Genomic DNA, 22,818 nt, shown 5'->3' on the forward strand with positions numbered 1-22,818 from the left:
CAGAAAGACACTGACCTGAAGGAAGTGGACGGCTCACAGCCGCACGGAACCCAGGCGCTTACGGGGCTGGGGAATGTCTGGGCCGTGAGTTGGGCAACCTGTACTTCAAGTCCTGTCCAACTTTTCAGCAATGCAGCAAAGCACAAGTGGGCTTCAGCCCCTGGCCAGCCCTGGGTCCACCCCCGGAGGACCCGCGTCCACACCATGTTGTCTGGTCGGTCGACAAGTTTGCACCGAGCAAAGGCCCATTCCCCAAGTCCCCTGAGGAAACCAGCCCTCGGCCGGGTGGGTGCTCAGGAGGGCGCCTCTTAGAGGCCACATTCAAGGGCCTCCTCCAGGCCAGAGGGCCTCGGTGGTAAGGGGGAGCCTCTTCGAGGCTGGACGAGGAGGGCGAGGTGAGGGACAGCTGCTCACCGGGTAGAACCTGGCTGGGCCTGGAGAAGGAGCAGAACCCAGACACGGGGGGCAGAGAAGATACCCTGACCCAGCACAGTAAGGCCAACATTCCAGTGTCCCCCCCACCCTGCTGCAACAGGCTCGGGAATCCTTTCAAGGAGGTGGAATGGGGCCCCCACGCTGGAAAGCCTGAGTCCGGGGATCAGTATCTGGAGCCAACGAGCAGGCTCACGTCCGTTTTGCAACTACTCAGAAGCGCCCTTGAGCACTGAGCCTGTTCACCCACACGTAAATGGCTCAGGAGTTCCTGCGGACTTAACCGTGGCCATGGACGGCGAGCACCCAGCCCAGCACACGGCAGGTGCCCACAGAGGCGGCTGGTTCACACGTAAGGGGGGGACCGCGATGGTTCTTACCTGCCCCAGTGGACCGCCAGGTTCTGCCCTATGGACACCAGCAGACTGGTGGGCCCGTGCTCCCAGATGCACTCGTGAGCCCAGGCCGCCGCTGACCGCTCCAGCTCCTCGTCCCAAGTCTGCAGGGAGAGCAGACACGGCCCCGCCAGAGTCAAGGAAGAGCATAAGGACCAAACCTGCAGCCACGCACCCCCCACGTGGGCCCTGCGTGGAGCCCGGGCGAGGGCTCTGTTCCTGGACACCGGGTGCCATGCAGGGGTTGGATGGCTTCCTGACCCGGCCAGCGGGAAGGGGCAGGGCCGCAAGGATATCAGGGGAGCCCGGCCCATGGCCATCCACGCAGCTACTGCTCCGGGCTCCCGCTTGCCCGGGAGATGGGCAAGCCCATCCCGTGGCCTCTGCCTCCTCGTCTGTGAAACGGGAAGATGCCTGAGTCCCGCTGATGGGGGCGGCCTCGGCACGGCCCTGCGAATGTGCTTCACACCACAGAACTGTAGGCTTAGAAGTCGTCGAAAGAGTGACTTTTATGATTTATGCATTTTACTGTTCTTAAAAAAAAGGAGGAGCAAAAAATGCTTTGGCCTCGGCCCATCCGGCTCTCCTGCAGCACAGCCCACCCTGAATCAGGGCGGGGTGAGGCGTGGGGGGCAAGGGTAGGGTCTGGGCCAGAGGATCTGAAACAGGCTACGCCACCCGGCCTGCCTCCCAGCTGGCCCGGGGACGCACATAGCTCCCCGGGAAGGAACACAGTGAACAAAGCAGCGGGGTCACTGCTCTTCTGTGGCAGGACAGATGCCAAGCGGCCCTCTGGCCAGCTGCTGTCCCTCCTCCTCCTGGTCATCAGCAGATGCCCCGGCTCGCAGGCAGGCCAGCAACTGCTGTTCCCTTTCGGGAGAGCCCCAGCCCTGCACACACAGTAGGTGCTCACGGAAAGACAGGCAGGATCCTGGGACGTGGCCAGGAATGGGAGACTGACGGCGCTGGCTGTGGCCCCCAGGATGGCATGTCGTGAAGTTGAGCGCCTCCCCACCTCCACCTGGCCACCTCTTTCCAGCCTCAAGGCCGGAGACTCCAGAACGTCCAGGGCTGAGGCCTGGCCTAGGGCATACGCCTCTGCGGACTGGATCTCACCCTGGACACAACCCCCACTTCAGTTGCACGGGACCTCCCAGGTCTATTCTGACGTCAGACTCCACTCTTGCTGACAGTGCCCCACCCCCCCGCCACCGTCGTGCCCAACAGGCACTGTGTCCCTTCTGCCTGGGATCCTTCTCCCAGGCCCGGGATAGCCTGCAATGCAGAAGAGACAGGCCTGCCTTCTGCTGGGTGCTTCTCCTGCTGCTCCCTTTACGTACCCGATCCAAGCCCCCACTCCCATCCTGAGACCCCACAGTATCCCGTGACGTTAGATTTCCGCCTTCCCGTCTTCTGGACTTGTGGCTCACCCCCTTCCAAACCAACTACCTAGACCAACTTGGTGACTCCATCTCCAAGCAAGGAGCCGATGGTCCATGATGGAACAGACAGCATCTGTTTTGAGGGGAGGGCGGTGGGGGTAGGGGGAGCACCAAGATCCCTCTGGCCGTGGCTAGCCAAGGCCCTTCCCAAAGTCCAGGGAGGCAGGGCAGACCCCGTGCAGGCACTGACCCCACCCCAAGGCCCACTGGCTTCTCAGAAGTTCAATGTTTATTCTGATCAACGTGAACCTTGTGTGCCTTTGGTCTGCGTCCATAACGTTTTCTACAGCTCAGCGGGAAGGGCAGTAGGGAGCGCCCTGGCAGATCTCTGAGGGTTAAGGGCTTCTGAAATTCTGGCTGGAGACAGAGGACACAGCCCAACAAGGACATAGCTCTCTCCCCTCCCTGCATTCAAGGCCTCCTTCCTGGCCTGCCGTTCACCTCCCAACCTCCTCTCTGCTCCAGCCGAGCTCGGCACAATAGAAAGACCGAAGGGAGGCACCAGTGAGCATTCTCTGCCCCCCAGAGGGATGACTGAGGGAAGAAGGAGGGAAAGACCTGGGCAGTTGGGGGGCACTGGTGAGAGTGTTTGTGTGAGGGGAGCCTATCCCTGGGGCCAGGCTCTGCCGGTTGCTGGCTGTGTGACCGTGGACAAGTGGTTTCACGTCTCTGAGCCTGTTTTCCCGTCTAGGCTAACGAGGGTGCCGGAACAGGGTTTGGAGGGAAACTGAATGAGAGGCGTCAAGCTCCCAGGCAAGGTGCAGGGCGGCTCTCAGCAAACCGTATTTTGATACTAAGGAAATTAACTTCCTTGAGCACCTACTATGTGCCAGGGGCAGGGTTAGGCCCTGTCCCTGAACACCTGCCACTTGCCAGAGAATATTATTAGCACCACTTTCTTATTTAATTCTTGGAATAAGCCCCTGAGGTATGTTATATTTTCCCATTGTTTCAGATAAAAACAAAAACAAAAAACCACACATACACACACACACACACACACACAACTCCTTGAGGCTAAGAGAGGTTAGGCAACTTGCCTAAGGTCACACAGCAGGAAGTTAGAACTTTAACAACCCAGCTTGATCTGGCTGCCAAGTTGTTCTCGGCTTGCTCTGCACGCCGTCACCACGCGCTGGTCCCACTTCGCTAAAATAACAAGTTACTAACATAGTCACAGCAACGATAGAGTTAACATTTACTTAGTACTTATGCATTATCTCATCGGCTCCTCCAAACAATGCTATGAGGAAGGTGCTTTTACTGTCCCCATTGTGCAGGTGAGGAGACATTAACACAGAGAGGCCAACTAATCTGCCTGAAGTCACACAGCGACCAAGTGGCAGCTCCCCTAAACCCAGGCAGGCCGGCTTCAGAGCCTGTCCACTTATAAAAACTCAAAATAGGGTGTCTTAACTCTTTGGAATTTTAAAATCCACCTTTCGGGGCTAAAGCGATTTCAAAGGACCCAACTGAAGCCCCAGCAGGCGGGGCTGAGCAAGGAGCTGGATTTTCAAGACACTTTCTCAAATGAGTGCCCCTTGTCTGGGTGGAGATGCGAGCAGATGGGCAGGCCCGGGGCGGAGGGGTTGGGCCTCAGGCTACCTCCCCCGCCTCGGGGCCCCTGCTCAGAGGCGGCCCCAACAACACTCACGAACACTCAGCCTCCCTGACACGCAGGCCATTGAGACGTAAGGACCCAGATCCCAGCTCCAATCCCGAAATAACACAAAATAAACCAACAGGAAAACGTGGCAGGCTCGTTCCAGGCTGCCCATGTGAGCCCTGCTCCCTGCATGGAACCTTCCATACAGGCCCCAGGACAAGCACAGAGCAGAGACGAGAAGATCAGCCTGTTCCCGACAGGAGGCGGGAAGCAGCCAGGATCCTGGGGCGTTTGGGACTCAGTTAAGCTCCAGGACAAGGAAAATCCCCTGCTCCAAGGCGGGCACCACATAGGGCCTTGGGGTGGCAGGGGGCCAGGAGGAAGGCCCACCTGTCCGGAGAGGTGGAAAGTGTCCTTCTCCCCCGCCCACCCCCTGGGGACCAAGCCAGACCACCAGGTCCATGGAAGGAGGGGGGAAGAGTCCACACCCAAATTCACGAAGAATTCGACTCTAATTCTCTACACCTTTAACCCTAAAAAGATCTGCACCGGCTGTTGACACATCAGTATTGTGAACGGGTGCCCACTCTTCCTCCTAAGATCAGAGTAAGCGCCTGGGCGACATTCCTCAGGGAAAGAAGAAATGGTTCTGTAACGAGTTCCCAAAGGACAGCCCTGCTCCAAGGGTGTCTGCCCAGAGGGGCAAGCCTTTCATCTGTGGTATAGATGGTGACAGGACACCTCGTGAGGGTACAGACAGTGACAGTGAGGGGCTGCCAGGCACAGGGGAGGGTCCCTGATTGCAAGCATCCCTGCCTCGGAACACAGGACAGCATGAAAGGGGACAGTGAGTCCAGAGGAGGGAGAGGAGCTGGGTCTTGGGTGAGGCTCGTTTATGATGGGATAAGGCACGAGGTGGGGACAGGACTCCTGGGAGAGGGAGGGCCTGATGGCATCTTCGGGGAACACCCAGTGGCCCCTCGGAACAGATGAGCTCGAAATCAAAGGTCTTGAGCTCCAGGCAGGGCATGTGGGCTCCATCCTGGGCACAGAGGGCCCTGGGGCTCCCGAGCAGGAGACACATTTCCCAAAGGTCGGGAAGGGAACAGGAGGCAGGGCTCAGGGTAGGCCATCGGGGGGCAAGGTGGGAGGTGATAAGCCCCAGCGCAGATCAAGGTGTTGGGGGGACAGGCTGGCCAGAAGGAAGTGGGCAGTGGCACTAGGGGTGCCAAGGTTCAAACTGGGCACGGGACGATGGCTGTGGCCTGGGTCCTGCAGTCCGTTCTGCCACTACCAGTTCTGACCTCAGGCCTCAGTTTCCTAGTCTATAAAATGGGAGAAAAGCAGCAGGTGCATCACAGGGCTGGGAGGACAGGAAGCGCCACTGGCAGAAACAGACAGGGGTGCGTGGAGGCAGGGCCAGAGGCGTGGACTTGGAGGGCCAGCTGCCCCTTGGCTCCTTACGCATGGGATTTCCCCAGGCGGCTCACGGGAGACCCTCCACTGTCCCCCCTCTCTGCCAGCCCCTTGCTGACAGACACCCCAACTCTCAGGGACTCGGCCTTGCTGCTGCTCAGACGGAGGAGGGTGGCAAAACGGGCCTGATGAAGACCAAGGTGCTCTGTGACTACGGTGACCTTGGTCCCTGGTGGGAGCTCTGGTGCGGGGCATTTTACCACGTGACGTCATCAAACCGTCCCGGAACCACGAGAAGGGGATTCTCAAAGTGGAGGCCGTGGACACACCCAGGTCACACAGCAAGGAGGCAGCAGAGCTGCGAATGGACTCGCCAAAGCCCAGCGCACAGACCTTCCACTCCGCCTTGAAAAGACGCCAGGGGAGAGCCAAGGGCAGGGCCCTGGGCTGGGCTCCCCGGCACGGGGAACTCACAAGTGCCGTTTTGGTGTCAGGAACAGAGGCAGGGGACCCTCTCTTGCCAGGAGGCCCTGAGCCCACCACACGCTGCCCCTGGAGACAATAGCAGATGGACCCCAGGCCCCCCGCCCCGGCAGCACCCGCACTTACCATGTACTCCATGTTGGAGGCCGGGGGGTACACCTGGCCCCTGAGTTTGTTATGAAGCATGAGGATCTCCTCCCTGTCCGACCTGGGGATGGCCCTCCGGACCCGGGAGTGCGGCTTGTCCTGCTGGTATTTGCTGAGCAGCTTCTCCAACTGAGTGATGTTGGGCAGGAAAACGCCTTGGGCTCCGCAGACCAGGAGCACCAGCCCCAAGGGGACGACTCTGTTCAGGACACAGCTCATGGTGCCCCGCAGGCCACGAGGACGGGGCTGACAAGCAGGCTGGGCTCCCGAGGCAGCGCCGGGGCGTGGGAGCTCTGAAGGGAAGCAGAGGGTAGCAGGGAAAGAGGTCTGTCAGGATTAAACCAGCTCCAGCCTGGGCTTGACCCGTGAACAGCCATCCCTCCCCCACTCTGCAGACGCGCAAACCGAGGATCACAGAAGCTCGGTGACCGAGGTCCCCCAGCCACGAGGGATGCGACTACCCTGGCTTCTCGTGCCCTAGACGGTCCCAGAGGGTCCGAGAAGACAGCGCAGGCTTGACGGACTGTGCTTATTCACACGTCTCGCTCTGCTTGCCCACCATGGCAGAGTCCGTCAGGCACGGGACCTTCACTGGGCACCTCGTCTGTGCTACTAGGCACTGAGCCTCGCCTTGGGGAGCTCCCACCCAGGCTGGGGCGAGAGCCGAGGGAAACCACAGCCCCTCCCCCCCACCCCAGCCCCCCACTGCAGGGCAGTGCCGGCCACAGGCAGCGTGAGGAGCTGGGGGAAGGGGCTGCGGAACCCCACCGGGTGGCTGACCCGTCTGGGACACCGAGGGGTCCCATCCTCCCATCAAGGCTTCTCCGCGCTTCCCCCACATGAGCCGTGACCAGTTCTCATGGGCTGAGCTGGCTGGGTTTGTAAGACACCGGCCAGCAGAGGCATCGCCAGGGGCAGGACGCAGAGGGGCAGGGAGGGACGAGTGCGAGGCTGAGCATGCAGCCAAGCAGCCATGGGAATGGGGCAGTTCCCACTCTGACCCTGGAAACTCTCCAGGGTCCTGACCCAGCCGTGCTTTGGACAAAAATAGCTACCACCCAGCAGGGACGCCCGGCATTCTCCTGACTGGGTGAGACGCAGCCCCCCTCCAGGGGAGTTCCCTCTGGGGCAGCGCCTCAGGGATGGGACGGCACAGAAGGACGCTTGCGTGCTCGCCTGCCCCACGGGGACTCACACCAGTAACGCAGACCCCTGGGGTCCCGACCTCGCTCCAGGATGAGTCGCACCTCCATATATGAGCATTTCCCAGCCGCAGAAGGCCAGGCTGGCACAGATGCTGAGACACTGACGCTGGATTGCCCTCCGTGACGCAGGGAGAGCAGAGACCACCGTCAGGGAGCAGCTGTCGGGCGTCACCACCGCACAGGGTCCACGGCAGCTAGAGGGCTAGGGCACCCCCGAAGGCATGAAACGGAATCGCTCTGAGGACTCGACTGTGAGTGAACCAGACTCAAGCCTGGGTAGGGTTTCGATCTCTGGCGGGCACCATTCAAACAGCTCTCCTAGGGGGACAGGTAAATAGACGGAGGGCAGTCGGGTGGAGTATTACACAGCAGAGAAAAAGGAACAACTTCGAGCCGTGTGAGTATCAGCATGACCAAGTCCCAAATCCAAGGTTGGTTCAGAAGAGTAAACTGGAGAAAATGATGGCAGGTATTATTTACACCAACTTTAAAACCCACAGACTATATTTTGTGTAACTTATGGGTGTACATGAATATAGACATACATGCATCTATGTGTATTATACGTGCATATTTTACACATATGCACACATACACGTCTGTCTGTGTGAACATATGTGTACATGGGGCGTGTATGTGTTTATGTAGTAAAACCACACCTGAACCAGGCCAGGTTCGCGGTGCTGGCTGATTCCAGGGTAAGGGAAAGGGAACTGAGAAGGAGAATGTGAGGACCCTCCTCTTGATCTTTCACGTATTATTTGTATTTTTAAAATCTCAAGCAAAGAAGGCAAACTGTCCACCTCTGTTCATTTTAGGGGGACAGGCTGTGTTGGGAGAACTGCAAAGTGCTACCCCGAGGGGGCGGGGCTGCAGGGCTCGGGCCTGGGCGGGGAGCCCATGCTATCCTTTGGACAACTCTAGTTTTTAAAAATATCAATAATAAAAGAAAACAAAATCCCAAAGCATGAGGAGACAAGGAAGCAACTGCTGGTCCCGAGGGCACCCTTCCAACAGGTGAGACCTTACTCCAAAAGACAAGACAAACGGCCTTCACCATGCACTTGACAGTAGGCTGCTTGTCTGCAAGGCCCCACAAAGAATTTGTAAAGCCGCGGGGACAGACATGTGCTGGGTCTCCCAGCTCACGGCATCGGGAAGCACGCCCCGTGCACCCCAGGTTCTGAGAGTGGTCTGGCCTGGCCAGAGCTCGGAGGGCCTGGGGGTCCTCGCAGGGGAGGAGCCAGGCCCAGATCGTCCCACTCCTGCTAAGTCTAGTCTTCGCGACACCACGAAGGCTTCAGCAGAACCATGAGGACGAGGGGGCTGGCAGCTCTCCTCCTGGGACCCTGCACGGTGCTGCTCAAGACTGAGCTGTGACCCGCCCCCCCCCCCAGATTCACAGGCTGGGATCCTGACTCCCAGCACCTCCGAGTGTGACTATATTTGGAGAGAGAGCCTTTAAAGAGATCATTACATAAAACTGAGGTCATTAGGTGGACCCTGGTCCAGTCCGACGGCTGTCATCCTAAGAGCGGGGGCTGGGGCACAGATACCCCCAGAGGGAGGGCCGTGTGGGGACACAGGGAGAAGGCAGTGTCCACAGGTGGAGAACAGAGGCCTCAGGGGACAGCCGCCCTGCCCACAGAGGGGGCTGAGGCCTCCAGAAGTATGAGAAAATACTGGATAAACAGAACTATGGATCCAATTCCCCACTGGCCACTGTGGGGAAGGGGCAGTGGGGGGCACGGGAAATCAGGAGGCCTAGGTCCACTTCGCTGGGGCGTTGCCAGCACCCTGGGCCTGAACGGCTCCTCCAGCTTCTGCCGCTCCAACAGTTCAACCAGAACTTAGAGCCTAAACCCTTCAGCCTCTTTCTCACCCACAATCAGACAATTAAAACCCATTCTTCAAATGAGACACGTGTGAAGTCCGGGGCTGCGTGGGGCTTCCCAGGGACAAGTACAGACCCCGACCGACTGGGGAGGCTGACGCTGAGGGAGACCTACTGTGCGCCGGTCCCTGGATTTCTCCTCTCACCCACCGATGATTCGGAGGCTCGGGCTATACTGCTTCCGTTTTACAGAGGAGACTGAGGCCTCTGCCGTGTCCAGAAGGCCCGAATTCGTACAGCTGGTGAGCAGAAACCGAGAGCTTGGACACAGCCCATGCTGTCCCAGGGCCCTTTCCTTACGCTGCCCTGCCTCCCCGAGAGTGGGCTTCCTGAAGGAGAGCCCAGACACAGCCTGTGGGGAAGGGGACCCAGTGACAGCGCACCAACCTCTGGGACAGACGGTGGTTCCTGGCGGTGAGAAGATACCCGTGTGTCACCCCCAGGGGACTGAAACCTTACATCATGGCGACCTTTCATCGAGACATGCCTCCATCCCCTGGCACACATCCAGCCTCTCTGGGTCTCTCTCAGAGCTGACCTCTGACCCCTGACACCGACATGCCAAGGTCTTGTGAGAACATACCCAATGTCAGGCCACCAGGGAGGTGGGGAGGGGAGTGGGGCTTTCGGGCCCCAGGGCCCACAGCGAGACCCCAGGCTGGCTAACAAAAGCCACAGAACATCAGATTCCTACAGCACTGCCCAGAGCTCACAAGTGCACCTGGAGTGTGCCAGGGAGGTGGTGATTTCCAACTCCATTTTACAGAAAAGAAAACTGAGTCCAGGACACGCTGCCTGGTGCAGCTGAGGCCATGCGGCCAGTTAGAGGAGGCGCCAAGATGTGAAACCGGTTTCTGCAGCCTCCTGCCCCATGCCAGGGCTCTGTGGCCTGGGAAGGGATCAGCAGAGCCCCGTCTCCTCAGGGTTACCTCCCGGGCAAGGCCTCCCCCAAATGTGCCTCTCGGGAGCAAGGGAGAGAAAGGGGGCGTGCCTGGGCTCTGCTCGTCAGGCCGCAGGGCCCTGCCTGTGTTTGGAAGATTCTGCCAGGAAGATGGATCTCGGCGCTGCGTATGTCGGCCGGCAGCTCCGAGCTGTGCCAGAGCTCTTCCCTCCTGCACATGCTGTTCCCACAGCTCATCCCGCGGCCCCGTCCTGCCCCCTCCCTGCCCCGGGCCAGCCCAATGGATTCCGGCTCTTCCAGCTACGATCCAGCTCCAGGGTCACGGCTGAAACACACCCCACCCTCCCAGCCCCCGCCGGCCCCAGACCCGTCGGGCTCGTTCACCACCGAATGGCCCACATCCGACACGTCGGTGTCCAGTAAATATTTAAGAAATGAATGTGTAGTCACGTCCTCCCGAGGAGGTCGGGAGAGCAGAGCAAGGACGCCGCACTGTGCGGGCCTGCCCAGAACAACCCAGAACATTGGCTGAGTCAACGTGTGATGCAGCCCCTTGCTGGCTGCATGGCGTGTCCCTGCTCGGGGCTCCTGGGGCCACGTCTGTAAGGTAGCCGGGAATCAAAGGGCTCGTCTGACCTCGGCGATTCAGCGGTGAACAAGACAGGCAGGTCTGCGGATGAGCTCCAGCGCCAGGAAGCTTCTGGAAAGCAGCGTCCTTTCACCTGAGGCCCGGTTGGAGCATGAGTGTGGGTGCTTCGCAAGTGTTCACTATTCTAAGGAGGATGGCAATGCTACGTGTGCCCCGGAGGCATTGTGTGAAGAAGCTTCTAGAAGGCTGGGATTAATTATGTGGAATCTCTCTTCATGACATTATCTCAGAGCCCCACCTTTGCTTTGACACAAAAACTTAATTTTTAAACACCATATTAAACGTCTCATGTGTGCGGGGGTTAAAAACTGTGCCCTAAATTCGAAACACGCTTTCCTCAGGACCTGTCTTGAGCCATGACCACTTTCTCCCAGATTTCTGGGGAGGCAGGTTCCAAGACATCACGAACCAGGTCAGGAGTCTGGCTGGCTCAGTCAGTAGAGTGTGCGACTCTTGATCCCGGGGTTGTGAGTGCGGGCCCCACGTCAGGCACGTTGAAACTTAAAAAAATTACAACAATAAGGGGTGCCTGGGTGGCTCAGTGGGTTAAAGCCTCTGCCTTTGGCTCAGGTCATGATCCCAGGATCCTGGGATCGAGCCCCGCATCGGGCTCTCTGGTCAGCGGGGAGCCTGCTTCCTCCTCTCCCTCTGCCTGTCTCTGCCTACTTGTGATCTTTCAAATGAATGAATAAAATCTTTTAAAAAATTACAACAATAAAAATGAACCAGGTCTGGGGCATTTGTGTGGACCTTCTGGCCAGGAACTGCCTGTACATATGTTCATGGTCACTCCCATCAATGACAATGACCCAGTTCATGTGCTATGACTGCCGACGTGCTCCTGCCAGTGCTGAGTCTCAGCTGAACTGAGAAGCAGCGGGAGCCCTAGCGCTCGCTGTCACTGTCACGCCTGCTCCTACCGTCTGCCTCTCCCGCTAGACCGCGGGCTTCCTCAGCGCTGGAACCCATGTACGCTGGCAAATGTCCCAACACTGACAGTCCAAAAAGTAAAAATCACCCTGGTATGTGGCGTCTGTCCGTTCCTCCGGCACAAATACTCCCACGGTGGCCTATTTCAAGCAACCCGTGGGAGATCCCTGACCACTGGATTTCTGGAAAGACGCGAGATGGCCATTGCTGTGCGGTCTTTCCGCCACAGGGGACGGACACCATCGCCTCATGGGACCGAGATAAGAGTGAAGTGCCGTAAAAGGTGAGGACGGGGTGAGGTCAGAGTTTCGTGACCCCCGTTGTAAAGAGGACTTAGTTAACTGTAAGTTCCCGTGATTTGGTGTTTACGGATGGTTGCGTGTAATGGGCTCCCAACCTGAGTATTTAACAAAGCGCACCGAGCCAGTGCCAGCCGGTGGCTGGAGGGCCCTGGCCGTGTCCCGCTTCACACCCGGTGAGTGTTAGCTGCTCCACAACCATGTTTCACAGGCACCACAGCCCGCCGCTCCGGGGTGCGTGTGCGGACCCGTGAGCCCCGAAGTGGGTCCTCCGCCCCCACGGTCCACAGGCTGACAGGGTCAAGGCCGTTACGGGCCCTGTCCTACCAGTGAGGGAACGGAGGTTCCAGACAGAGAAGCAACCTGCCCATGTTCACACAGAATGTCTGCGAGGGCAGATGCACCGTCACGCTCTGGCCTGAGGTGAGACTCCCCGAAACTCAGGGCAGTGCTGCCCTCCTGCCTGTGTCATCCGGGCTCATTTAGGAACATGCCCGTCCCAGGTGACAGCAGCTAAGCCGAAAGGCCAGGGGTGCCCCAGCTCGGCTCTTCCCGGGAGCACAGAGGAGAACTCAAAATGCTGGTGAGGCCAAGGGCAGATCACAGTCATACCCACAAACCACCCCAAATTCCCAGAATGAAGCTGTGGCTGGGTGTGGGGAGGAGGGACACCCCAGCATGGCTGGGGCAGATCCCGGGACCGGTCAGAACATCCAGGGATGAACATCTTGGGAGAACACCAGACCCTAGGGCGTGGGGGGTGTCTCCCCTCCTCCATGGGGGCCCTTTTTCCTTAAACTCTTCCCCATGGGATTAGGGCTGCACACAGCAGGGGGCAGGCCCTTATCCTTCCCTGAAGCCTCCCCACCCCCAGCCCTGGGTTGTCCACAACCGAAGACAGATGGCTGACAAGAGCCTACAGGAAACCCATCTGATTTCTTTTTTTTTTTTTTTGTAAGATTTTATTTATTTATTTGAGAGAGAGAGAGAGAGCATGAGAAGAGAGAGGTCAGTGGGAGAAGCAGATTCCCCGCTGAGCAGGGAGCCCGATGCGGGACTTGATCTGGGGACTCCAGGATCATGACCCGAGCTGAAGGCAGTCGCCTAACGAACTGAGCCACCCAGGCGCCCTGATTTTTAAAGACTATTTATTTCAGACAGAGAGAGAGCAAGAATGTGAGTATGAGTGGGGGGAGGGGCAGAGGGGGAAGCAAGCTTCCCGCTGAACAGGGAGCCCGACGTGGGGCTCGATCCCAGGACCCGGGGATCATGACCTGAGCCGAAGGCAGACATTTAACCGACTGAGCCACCCAGGCGCCCCTCGATTTTTTTTTTAAAGATTTTCCTTATTTATTTGCTTACTTGAGGGAGAGAAGAAGAGTGGGGGAGGGGGAGATGGAGAGGGAGAAAGAGAGAATCTCAAGCAGACTCCACCCTGAGCATGGGGCCCAATGCAGGGCTCAAACTCACGACCTTGAGATCATGACCTGGGCCAAAATCAAGAGTCAGACATTCCACTGACTGAGCCATCCAGGCGCCCCAAGATTTCTTAAATAGTACACGGAGAATATACAAAATCCTGGGCAAAAGGAGAGGAGAGCTCACTTTGCAAAAGAAAAAAAAAGAATGAAAAACCAGGTGTGTTCAATATAAACCAAGATAGTCAATAAGAAAAGTCATTTTAAAGTCACGGGACAATAAATTAATATATTCTCAGAACACCCAGGACCCCACTCAGGGGACCCCTTGCCTGCCTTCTGGCCCAGGTGTAGATGTTCAGCAAAGCTTCAGATAAACGTGAGGAAACCATGGGGTCCCAGGGACAAGCGGTCCAGAACGGCCCCGGGACCACGAGGGAAAGCGTGGGCATCTGGTCAGACCCAGCTCGAATCACGTCTCCGCCAGGTAGCCCCATGCTGTCCAGAAGGCCCCTCAGCCTCTGATTTCCCAGTTCCTCAAGGCGACAGTGAGGCCCTGAATTGCTCGCAGGGATAAAGGAGAGAAGGTAAGAAGATGGGGAGAGAATCAGTGGTTCCGGGGCGGTCTGCTCACTCTTTCCTTCCTCTTGGGTAAATTCAGCAGCTCAGATCCTCTCTGTTCGGGGCTACAGGGCTGGCCGGACCCGCAACGGGCTCCCGCCTGAAATGCCTGATTCATGGTATCGGGTGGTATCTGTAAGGGTGAGTCACGGCCCCTGGCTCTGAACCAGGCTCGAAGATGCACGGTTCAAGAATCCTACAGCACCGGGCTATGGAATTTCCACACCGCTGTGCAGACGGAAATCCCATGGCAAGTCCTCACAGGGCCACGGAGTCCTTCCCAAGTACAAGCAAGACAGTCTGCCCTCGGGAGAGGGAGGAGACATCACAGTGACCAGACAAAGACAGAAGGCATGAGAAAACTGCCCGGAGAATGGGATGGTAACTCTCGGCAGAGGAAGGGACAGGGACCGCTCTGGGTGGGGTGGACAGCAAGGTCTCGCTCAAGTCTCCAGGAAGGGGAACTCCAGACTGCACGAACCACAGGGTCAGAGGCTCGGGGATGGTCCCCTCTTGGCTTGACGGGGCCAGGCACAAAGCTGTGGAGCTGGGGGGAAATGAGGAGGGCAGGGCCCGGTGGCCAGGAGCCTGGAAGCACTGTGAGTCCTGCTTTTACTCCAAATGCAAAGAGGAACATCGGCCGGGGGGGGGGGGGGGGGGGGGGGGGGGGGGGAGGGGAGGGGTACAGCCCACAGTGACAGGGTTTCCCTTACGCTTTAAAAGCCGGTCAGCATAGAATGACCCAGGCAGCGCTCACACCCTGAACAGAAGAAGCCGCGCTCCGTTCTGTTTATGTCAAGCTCAAAACCAGACAAAACCAACCTATGCCTTTACAAGTCGGGAAACGGTTCCCGCTGGGGGCGGGGCCGTGGAAGGGGCCCGGGGGCGGCTGGGGCTCGCGGGGGCACTTGGGGAAAAGCCACCCACCAGGGCACCAGTGAGTGAGTGTTCCCTCCTCTCTGCTATGTGAAACGTTAATAATTTTTTTTTTTTAAAGTCTGAAATTGCTCTGTCTTCTAAGAACGGATCAAGGGAAGCTCCAGAAGTATAAGAACACCAGCTGCAGGAAAGGACCCCGGGGGGCTGCACCGCCCGCCCCCCCAGGCTCGGGCCGAGGCAAGTCCTGGGGCTCAGACTGCAGCCCGGATTGAAGCCCCACGGCCGGCGGGGGCCTCCCACTTGGACCAGACACCGCCTCTCCCAGACAGGGCCCAGTTCATCCCACGTCTGAGAGGGCACTTTGTGCGGCGATGCCAAGGCTGAAAATACCTTCACGGCCAGCGGAGCCCGAGCCTTGAAGGTTCGCGGGAATAAACAGGGTTTCCAGCCGCCGGGCGCTTCCCCCGGAGAGAACAGACCGGCTGTGTTGGAGCTGGTTTGGGGCAGGAGAGAGAGAGGGGACGGCAGCGGACGGAATACAGACACACGGCTGTGTTTTCAGCCCTGCTGAGGGAACCGCTCATTGTTGGGGCGGGGGGCGTCTGGGGTTCTCAAACAGATTTACCTGGGAAGCTCCAGGGCACACGGGGCCAGTGAATGTGCTCAGAAGGAAGGTGCTAGACGTGCTCAGGCCCCAGAGCGATGAGTGCCAACAAGGCATTCTTCTGGAAGAAAAGCCGGGATGCTACCAATGGCCTGTCACCGGCCTCTCCACCCTGCACGGAGGTGGCCATCCTAGCCCCGCGGCTCTTACTCCTGTCTGGCCGTGTGACCTCTCTTGGGTCACACCAGGCCCTGTATCCAGAACCTTCCACACAACTTCACATCCACCCCCACTAGCCAGCCGTCTCCACCCCATCCCGGTGTGGGGGCCCCAGGGCAAACCTTCATCAGCTGCACAGTCCCGTTCAGGCCTGCACCGGAACATGCCGGAAGCCTTGTTAAAACACAGATTGCCGGCCTCCCCCACAAAGCTTCTGATGCAGGAAAGCCGGGACGGGGCCCGAGAATCTGCATTCCTCACAAGCTCCCAGACATTGCTGCGCCCCACCCCCGGAGAGGGAACCCCATTTTGACAACCGTGGCCCCAGATTATAACAGTCTCAACCTCATGCCCCACCCAAATCCAGCACTTCCCAAACTGCCACCCTCGGCACACCTACTGCCCCTGCCCCCAGCCTGTTACCTCCACTAGTCCGTACCATGTACTTTTATAGGTGACCCACGTTGAGGGTGCAGAGAAATGGCCTTGGAAAAGGTAATTTTCCGTCATCACCATTTGCAAAGGACATGATCACTTCTGCCTCGGACGGAAGGCAGGAGTAAAACTTCACACGCTGAAAACAGAACAAAGTGAGAGCGTGCCAGCTGGCCACGGATGCCGGCCACGGATGCCGGCCACGGGCTTCTATGCCGAGGGTGCTCTGTCTTTGCTGTAAAGGGGGAGCATGGTGTGGGACAGGCGCTGGGCCCAGGTAGCACCACCCGCGTTTGCCTTGACTTAGAAGGACACCCCCTGATCAGGCGCCTTTGGGGCCTCATCCGTGCCCAGGCTTGGTCACCTCGGGGATCAGTGGGGATGGCTTCCCACACTTTGGGGAACACTGCTCATTTCACAGTAATCCGTTCTCAAGTGTAAGCCCCACAGCCCGTGGCAGGAAATCCAGACCCGGGGGCACCGTGGTGGCTCGACTGGTTAAGCGTCTGACTCTTGATTTCGGCTCGGGTCATGATCTCAGGGTCGTGAGATGGAGCCCTGCGACGGGCTCTGCACCGGGTACGGAGCCTGCCTGGGATTCTGCCACTCCCTCTGCCTCTACACTGAGCCCCCTGAACCCCCTCCTCCTCACATACCCACTCACTCTCCCTAAAAAAAAATAAAAGAAAATCCAAACTCGCCCCACCCGCGGGGCAGACCCTCACCACTCAGGGTCTGATGCTCAGACTCCAGCCGTGTGGAACCCCTTGTCATTTTCCCCAGGGGGGCCAGGCCCCTCCCCATCTCCGGACCTTTGCACACACATGGTCCCCGCTTGGGGCGCTCTCTAGCACCTTTCCTTGCCTCTGCTCTGGAAGGATTTCTCAGCCTCTCACCAAGTCGGTCCTGGCAGGTGCCATCCAGCTCCCAAGCCGGGAGAGATCAGAGTCGGTTTTTTTCCAATCCGGAAGAACTTTAGGGCAGGCTCCATTCCAGGACCATTTGACTGCGAATGAAATGGAAGCTCTCTTCTTTTTCCTGCTGGAATACTGCCCTTCTGCCCTCACAATGGGACACAGTTCAGAAATCTGGGTTGAAAATGTGGGATTTCACAATTTATAATATTTTTTAAATGATGGTCCAGAAGTTGCATGATCCGCATTATGAATTTCTTTTTCCCCAGAACCTGTGGTTTTGGTCTAAGCTGACACAGCACTTGAGACAATCAGAGAAGATAAATGTCCCTGGGGCTGAACCACAAGAAACCGTCTGTCCTCACGGCCTTGACAAGGTTGGGGGGCGGGGGGCAGCTGTCCATGAACAGCCACAGCCACGCAGTTTGGGGCATAATGCCTCAGACAGGGTTCTCTGCCAGTTGCTGCCGTGACCCTGGGGGGACTGTCAACACCTCCCCCAGAGCACCCAGATTTCCCTGCATTCACCGTGGAGGGCCTTGATCGATTCCACAATGAGATGAGCTGAGTCTATGTTTCTTCAAGAACGAAGCCGAGAAGGGAGAACACGATTTCCTCCAACAAGTTAACCCTCAAGTGACTGTGTGACTTGGCAGTTCGACGTCTAGGTGCAGACCCCAAACAGCGGCAAACAGCTGTTCCAACAAAGACGTGTCCACGCATGTCCACAGCAATGTGGTTCACAACAGCCAAAAGGTGGAAACAACCCAGACGTCCATCGCTGGAAGGACGGATCAATGAAATTTGGTCCGGTCCCGCAAGGGAATATTACTCGGCCACGAAAAGGAACAGCACCGACACCACTACAGTGAGGATGGGCTCTGAGAGCATCACACTGAGCGCAAGACACAGTCACCACAGCCGCGTATCACATCATTCCATGTATATGAGATTTCCGGAATAAGTGAATCTACAGCAAGCGGACGGGTGGTCGTCAGAGGCTGGGGAGGGGAGAAGAGGTAATAGTGCTATGGAGTGTCCTTTGGAGGTGATGGAACCAGACAGGGGTGGTGGGGGCACACTGCTGGGAACGTGCTCACTGCCGCAGCAGCCTACACTTTAAAATGGCTAAAATGGTAAATTTTGTACTTATGTGTATTTTACCACATGAAAATACTTTTTTAAGGAAAGAAAGAAGAAAAAAGGTTATGGCCGGTTCTATCACCAACCACCACCCAGATCTGCCCTACCCTTCTTGTTCCAGAACACGGCGTGCCTCACCGAGGACTTGAGGAGAGGCTCGGGGTCCCCGTCCCAAGAAGGGCTGAGCAGCTACTCAGCTCCATTAACTGAAGATGAAATGAAATGATGCCAGTGTTGCATTTTCCCTTCTTGACAAGCCATCAGCCCCTTTGAGTGATGCTGGGTTTGCACATCTGGGACTGATCAAAAACCAGTGAATTTACAAAAAAAAAAAAAAAAAAAAAAAAAAAAAAAAAAAAAAAAAGCCTCCTAAGCCTCCTAGGTCTGGAGCAAGTAGACACAGAGGCACCTCCCACACGTAGTAAATTACACTGGTGACAGTGCACAGAAATGTTCCAGTTCCCACAAGGCCAAAGGGGTCAGTCAGCATTTGAGAGTCCCGCCTCTAAAAGGCCAGTTTTCAAATGCAACCTACAAAAGGCCAGATACCCAACGAGGAGTCTTAGAGGGAGGGATGAAGTGTGGGACTTCCGGAGGCCTCTCGCTCTTCTGCCAAGGGTCTGGGCCCTCCCCTGCCAAGCCAGCTCTCCTCTCCACTTCAGAGGGAGGGGCTCTGGGAGCCGGTGCTGCTCTGGGTCCCAGAGCGAGGCTGTCCGCACATTGACACGGGTACCTCTCCACCAAGTAGAGTCCCAGCCCTGGGTCAAGTCATCCCCTCTCGAGGCCCACCCTTAAGTCGGGCGGGGATCCAGATCCCACGTAGCAGGAGACGCCCTGACCTCACAGCCGGTTCTGAAGCAGCTGACCACTGGGCGAACACCTTCTTCCAGAGTCTGGGGTGGGACCCCTCTTGGAGGGCCGCTCTGCGCCCTGGCTGTGTCGTGTCGCCTACGTGCCTTCATCACTCCAAGACTCAATCCCCTCCTTGTAAAAAGGAAGAGGGTCCAGGGTCCACCCCCTAAAGGAGTCCGTGAGGGTGTCTGTGTAGATCCTGGGCGCACCTGGCTCATTCTGAGCGTCAGGTAACTTCAGCTCCTGGTGTGACTATAAATGTCACTATTCCCACTCCTACGTCATAAGAAACTCCGGAAAAAATCAAAATCACCTGCTTTCTCCTCCCCAGGTGCATAGGGTTGGGAACATGGGGGCCTGGGCTTAACTCTGATGATGGATTTTCCTGGAAGCCCTCTCAGACAACACCACATTTGGTGTGATGTTCGGGGCCAGACGTGGAGTTACTGGTTGCCCGGAGAACTTTTTTTTTTTTTTTAATATTATGTTAGTCACCATAGAGTACATCATTAGTTTTTGATGTCGTGTTCCATGATTCATTATTTGTGTATAACATCCCATGCTCATCACAACACGTGCCGTCCTTAATACCCGTCACCCAGCTACCCCATCCCCCTCCTGGCAGAGAACTGTCTTAGAGGAGGCGGGACCCAGCAGCTGAGAGCACAGGGTTTGCAAGCAGCCAGACCTGGAGGTGACAGCATGGCACAGCAGCTAGGGGGCCTTTTGCATGGTCTTTACCTCTCTGAGCCTCGGTTTGCTCATCTGTGAAATGGGGATTGAGAGGCCGCCTGCCCAGGTATGTGGCAGGGAGGGGAATGCAGGGAAGTGGCATGACCTCACACCTGCCTCCCACTGGCAATACAGCTCCCACACCTTCTGCTCCTCCTTCCCATGTGGAAACAGCCAGATCAGAGGCAGAAGCAGAAAATCAGGGGCACAAAACACAAAGCACCTTAGAAGGCCCCCCTCTCAGTCTATTTGGAGAAGAGAGCATGCCCTTCATCTCATTCTGCTGGACCCTGGGCTCTCACCTGGCAGATTAAGACCCTAGATGACCCTACTGGGGAAGGCAGGGTCACCTGGTTCTGCCAGAACATGGCACCCAAACGCTCAGGGTGGAAATTTACAAACCCACTTTGCCAGGCAAGCTGGGCATTTGCACAGGCTCCCAGCTGCTTCTCCCAACAGGAGCAGCAGCTCACCTTTTGGCTCAAAGATGCCCAGGTGAAGTTAGACTTCAACAAGCAGGCATGAGCTAAGCCTTTTCTGACTCGTCCACTGGCTGAGTCCTGGGCAAGGGAGGCTCCAGGTCCGCACCACACAAGGGGCCCTCCCTGGCTCTGTCCATCTAGGGCAGCTGGTCTCCCCGGGACGGCAGAGCCAAGTCCTCAGCTTCCAGCACCATTCTTCCCCCATGAGGAGTGTATGCAGATGTCCACTCCGGCTGGACAGACCCAGCATGCGCTCCCAAGCCTGCAGGAACTCTGGCATGCCCCACACCTGGACATGGAGCTCTGGAAGCATAGAGAGCTGGGCTGCAGCCCTGGCTCTAGCTGGACAACTCACTCCCGCTCTCTGGCCCTCAGTATCTTCATCTGAAATATGGGAAGAGAAAGGCTACCTTGCACAGGTTTGTTGCAAATAAAATCATAAAGGGGCGTAGCCCAGTAAACCTTAGCAGAATGCTAAGAGGTACCCTTAGGATCACCCTGGCCGTCCACACGTGGAGAGACACATTCAACCCCCCGCCACATTCGCGCCGTCAGTTTTCCATTTATTGACGCCCACTGTGTACACAGGAATGCAACAGATGCTAGCGAACTGCAGAAGGGAGGTCAGGGTACCCGGGCTCAAGGAGCAGGATCCTGCAGTCACACCGGCTTTGAGTCCCAGCTCCCTTGCTCCCTGGCTGTAAGGTCGTATAGAGCAAGAGGCTTGGACTCGCTGAGCCTCAGTTTCTCCACAGGGAGCGCGCCCAGCATAGTGCCTGTGCACAGGAAGCCCCAGGAGATGGTATCTGCTCGGGTTAATTCAGGTCCTCGGAGGTTAGCGGAGTGGACCGCAGCCTGGAGAGGAGAGGGAGGGAAGTCACTTACCTCCGCGCGGCTCTCCAATCACCACCACGCCGGCGTCTCTCCCGGGTCGTGCAGCGGCAGCAGCGCGCACAAGGCGGACACGGTCGGCACAGCGGGCCGGCACCGCGGGTCGGCACAGCGGACACCGTCCACAGCGGGTGGGTCGCGGGCTCCGCACAGCGGGCAGCGGAGGGATGCAGTGGATGGAGGGGCCCCGCGCGCAGCCTCTTATAGCACCTCCGCGCCCCGCCCCCCCGGAGGCCGGCGGCGCTGATAGGACGGCGGAAATGTAGCCCCGCCCCACCCCTCCCGCGGGCGCCGGGGATCCGGGCGGGCGGAGGGCTGGACCAGAGCGTCCCGAGATCTGGGCTTGAGAAGAGGACGCGCTCCGCTTCCTCGCCAGGACCCTGGAACTATCCTCTCCACCGAGCGCTTGCTGCGCGCCCGGCGACATGCCAAGCACTTTCCACCGGGGGTTTGCAAATTTACCAAATCCCGTCTCTCTCTGCCTCAAATGGAAAGTGCGACTAGGGAAGTGACCTCTCGGGACTGTAGCAAATAAAACTGGGAAGGGTGTGGGCTCTGTAAACTGTGGCAGAGAATACACACGTGCTATATTTACTCCCATCCTCTGCACGGTGGTATAAAACCCCGCTCGTCTCACACGCACACACACTCACACACACACGCATTCCCAATGTGCCAACGACAAAACCATGCTACAGCCTAGGCGCTTGCCCTCCACCATCCCCGTAAACGTCCAAAGGAATCTGCTCTGGAGTAAGTGATCCCATTTCACAGATCAGACGCCTGAGGCCTGGAGAACAAAGTGTCGCCAGTCCCACAGCCGGGGAGCAGCAACCTTAATCTAGCTACATTTTGCCCACAGGCATTTAACATCCTTAATCTGCACAAGTAAATATGAATCAGTTTAGAGCCAGAAAGCACTGTCTTTGAAACACGTAAACCTAAGGCGCTTGCTGGCAAGCGAAGAAAGCAAGGCTGGGGGGAGTGAAGGACTAGAGGAGAGTGTGGACCCACTGCGTGAGGACACGGGCAGGAGGACCCCGCCCGTCCTCACGGGGCGCGTCCCTGCATAAAGGCCGGGAATCATGTCTTGCTCCTTCCGCATGCTCCGACCGGGTCACTCGGCACCAGTCCCTGCACTCTGCAGTGCGGGCAGGGCCCCTCCGGGAGCTCAAGCATCGGGGACATCCAGAAGGGTCAGAGCACATGGGGAAGCAGACGGAGAGCGAGTGGGCGGGGCCTGCGTGGCTCTGGTTCAGAAAGTCCAAACGCTTGCCAGGGCTTTTGGTGCAGCTCAAATGCCAATAAAAAGTGACCCGGCCACCCTCTGTTCTCTCTGTCCCTTCCCTTTCCTTCTCCTCCTTTTGAAGCATTGTGCCAGCTCCACATTCATGTGGTACTTATTAAACACCTACTGTGTGCCAGGCTCTGTTGCAAGCACTGGCGTATCCAGCGGTGAGCAAACCCGGAGGGAACAAGTTCCCCACTGACAAAGGACAAACCCAAAGGAAGAAGAGAGGCTCCTCGGGCACCAGGCCTCACAAGCATTACCCTGGCAACTTCCCCCCCACACACACACACCCAGGCTGGTGATGTTATCATCAGGGCACTGGGCACACAGTGCAAACAGTTTCCAGAAGCCACGCGGCTCCCGAGAGGAGGGCCTGGGGTTTGAACTCGTGCTCTCGTTCACTCGGCTGCCGCTGCCTGTGCACCGACAAGCTTTGGGTACAGGGGAGTGGAAGAAACTGGGTCCCCGCCCTAGCGGAGAAGAAGGAAACCTGCACAGAAACAGGTTTCCCATGGCGGAAGGCGGATGGTACTTAAAC

The 22,818-nt window shown here is 57.6% G+C and overlaps 1 protein-coding gene across 2 annotated transcripts in view; it reads right to left on the bottom strand.

Moving 5' to 3' along the window:
* CRISPLD2 (cysteine rich secretory protein LCCL domain containing 2) overlaps positions 1 to 21,159 on the bottom strand; it is a 59,966-nt gene extending 38,807 nt beyond the window's left edge. The window contains exons 1-3 of one of the 2 annotated variants that reach the window (XM_047711627.1): positions 20,984 to 21,159; positions 5,901 to 6,214; positions 813 to 931 (exon numbers count right to left, since the gene is read on the bottom strand). In XM_047711627.1, coding sequence (XP_047567583.1) covers positions 813 to 931; positions 5,901 to 6,140 — 359 coding nt within the window. In that variant the 5' untranslated portion in view covers positions 6,141 to 6,214; positions 20,984 to 21,159. Of the gene's footprint in view, positions 1 to 812; positions 932 to 5,900; positions 6,215 to 10,557; positions 10,646 to 20,983 lie in introns of those variants that run through there. The other variant, XM_047711628.1, reaches the window with a different exon arrangement.
* Positions 21,160 to 22,818: the final 1,659 nt, after the last annotated feature.

Source organism: Lutra lutra, chromosome 17, assembly GCF_902655055.1.
Source record: "Lutra lutra chromosome 17, mLutLut1.2, whole genome shotgun sequence".
NCBI lineage: Eukaryota > Metazoa > Chordata > Mammalia > Carnivora > Mustelidae > Lutra > Lutra lutra.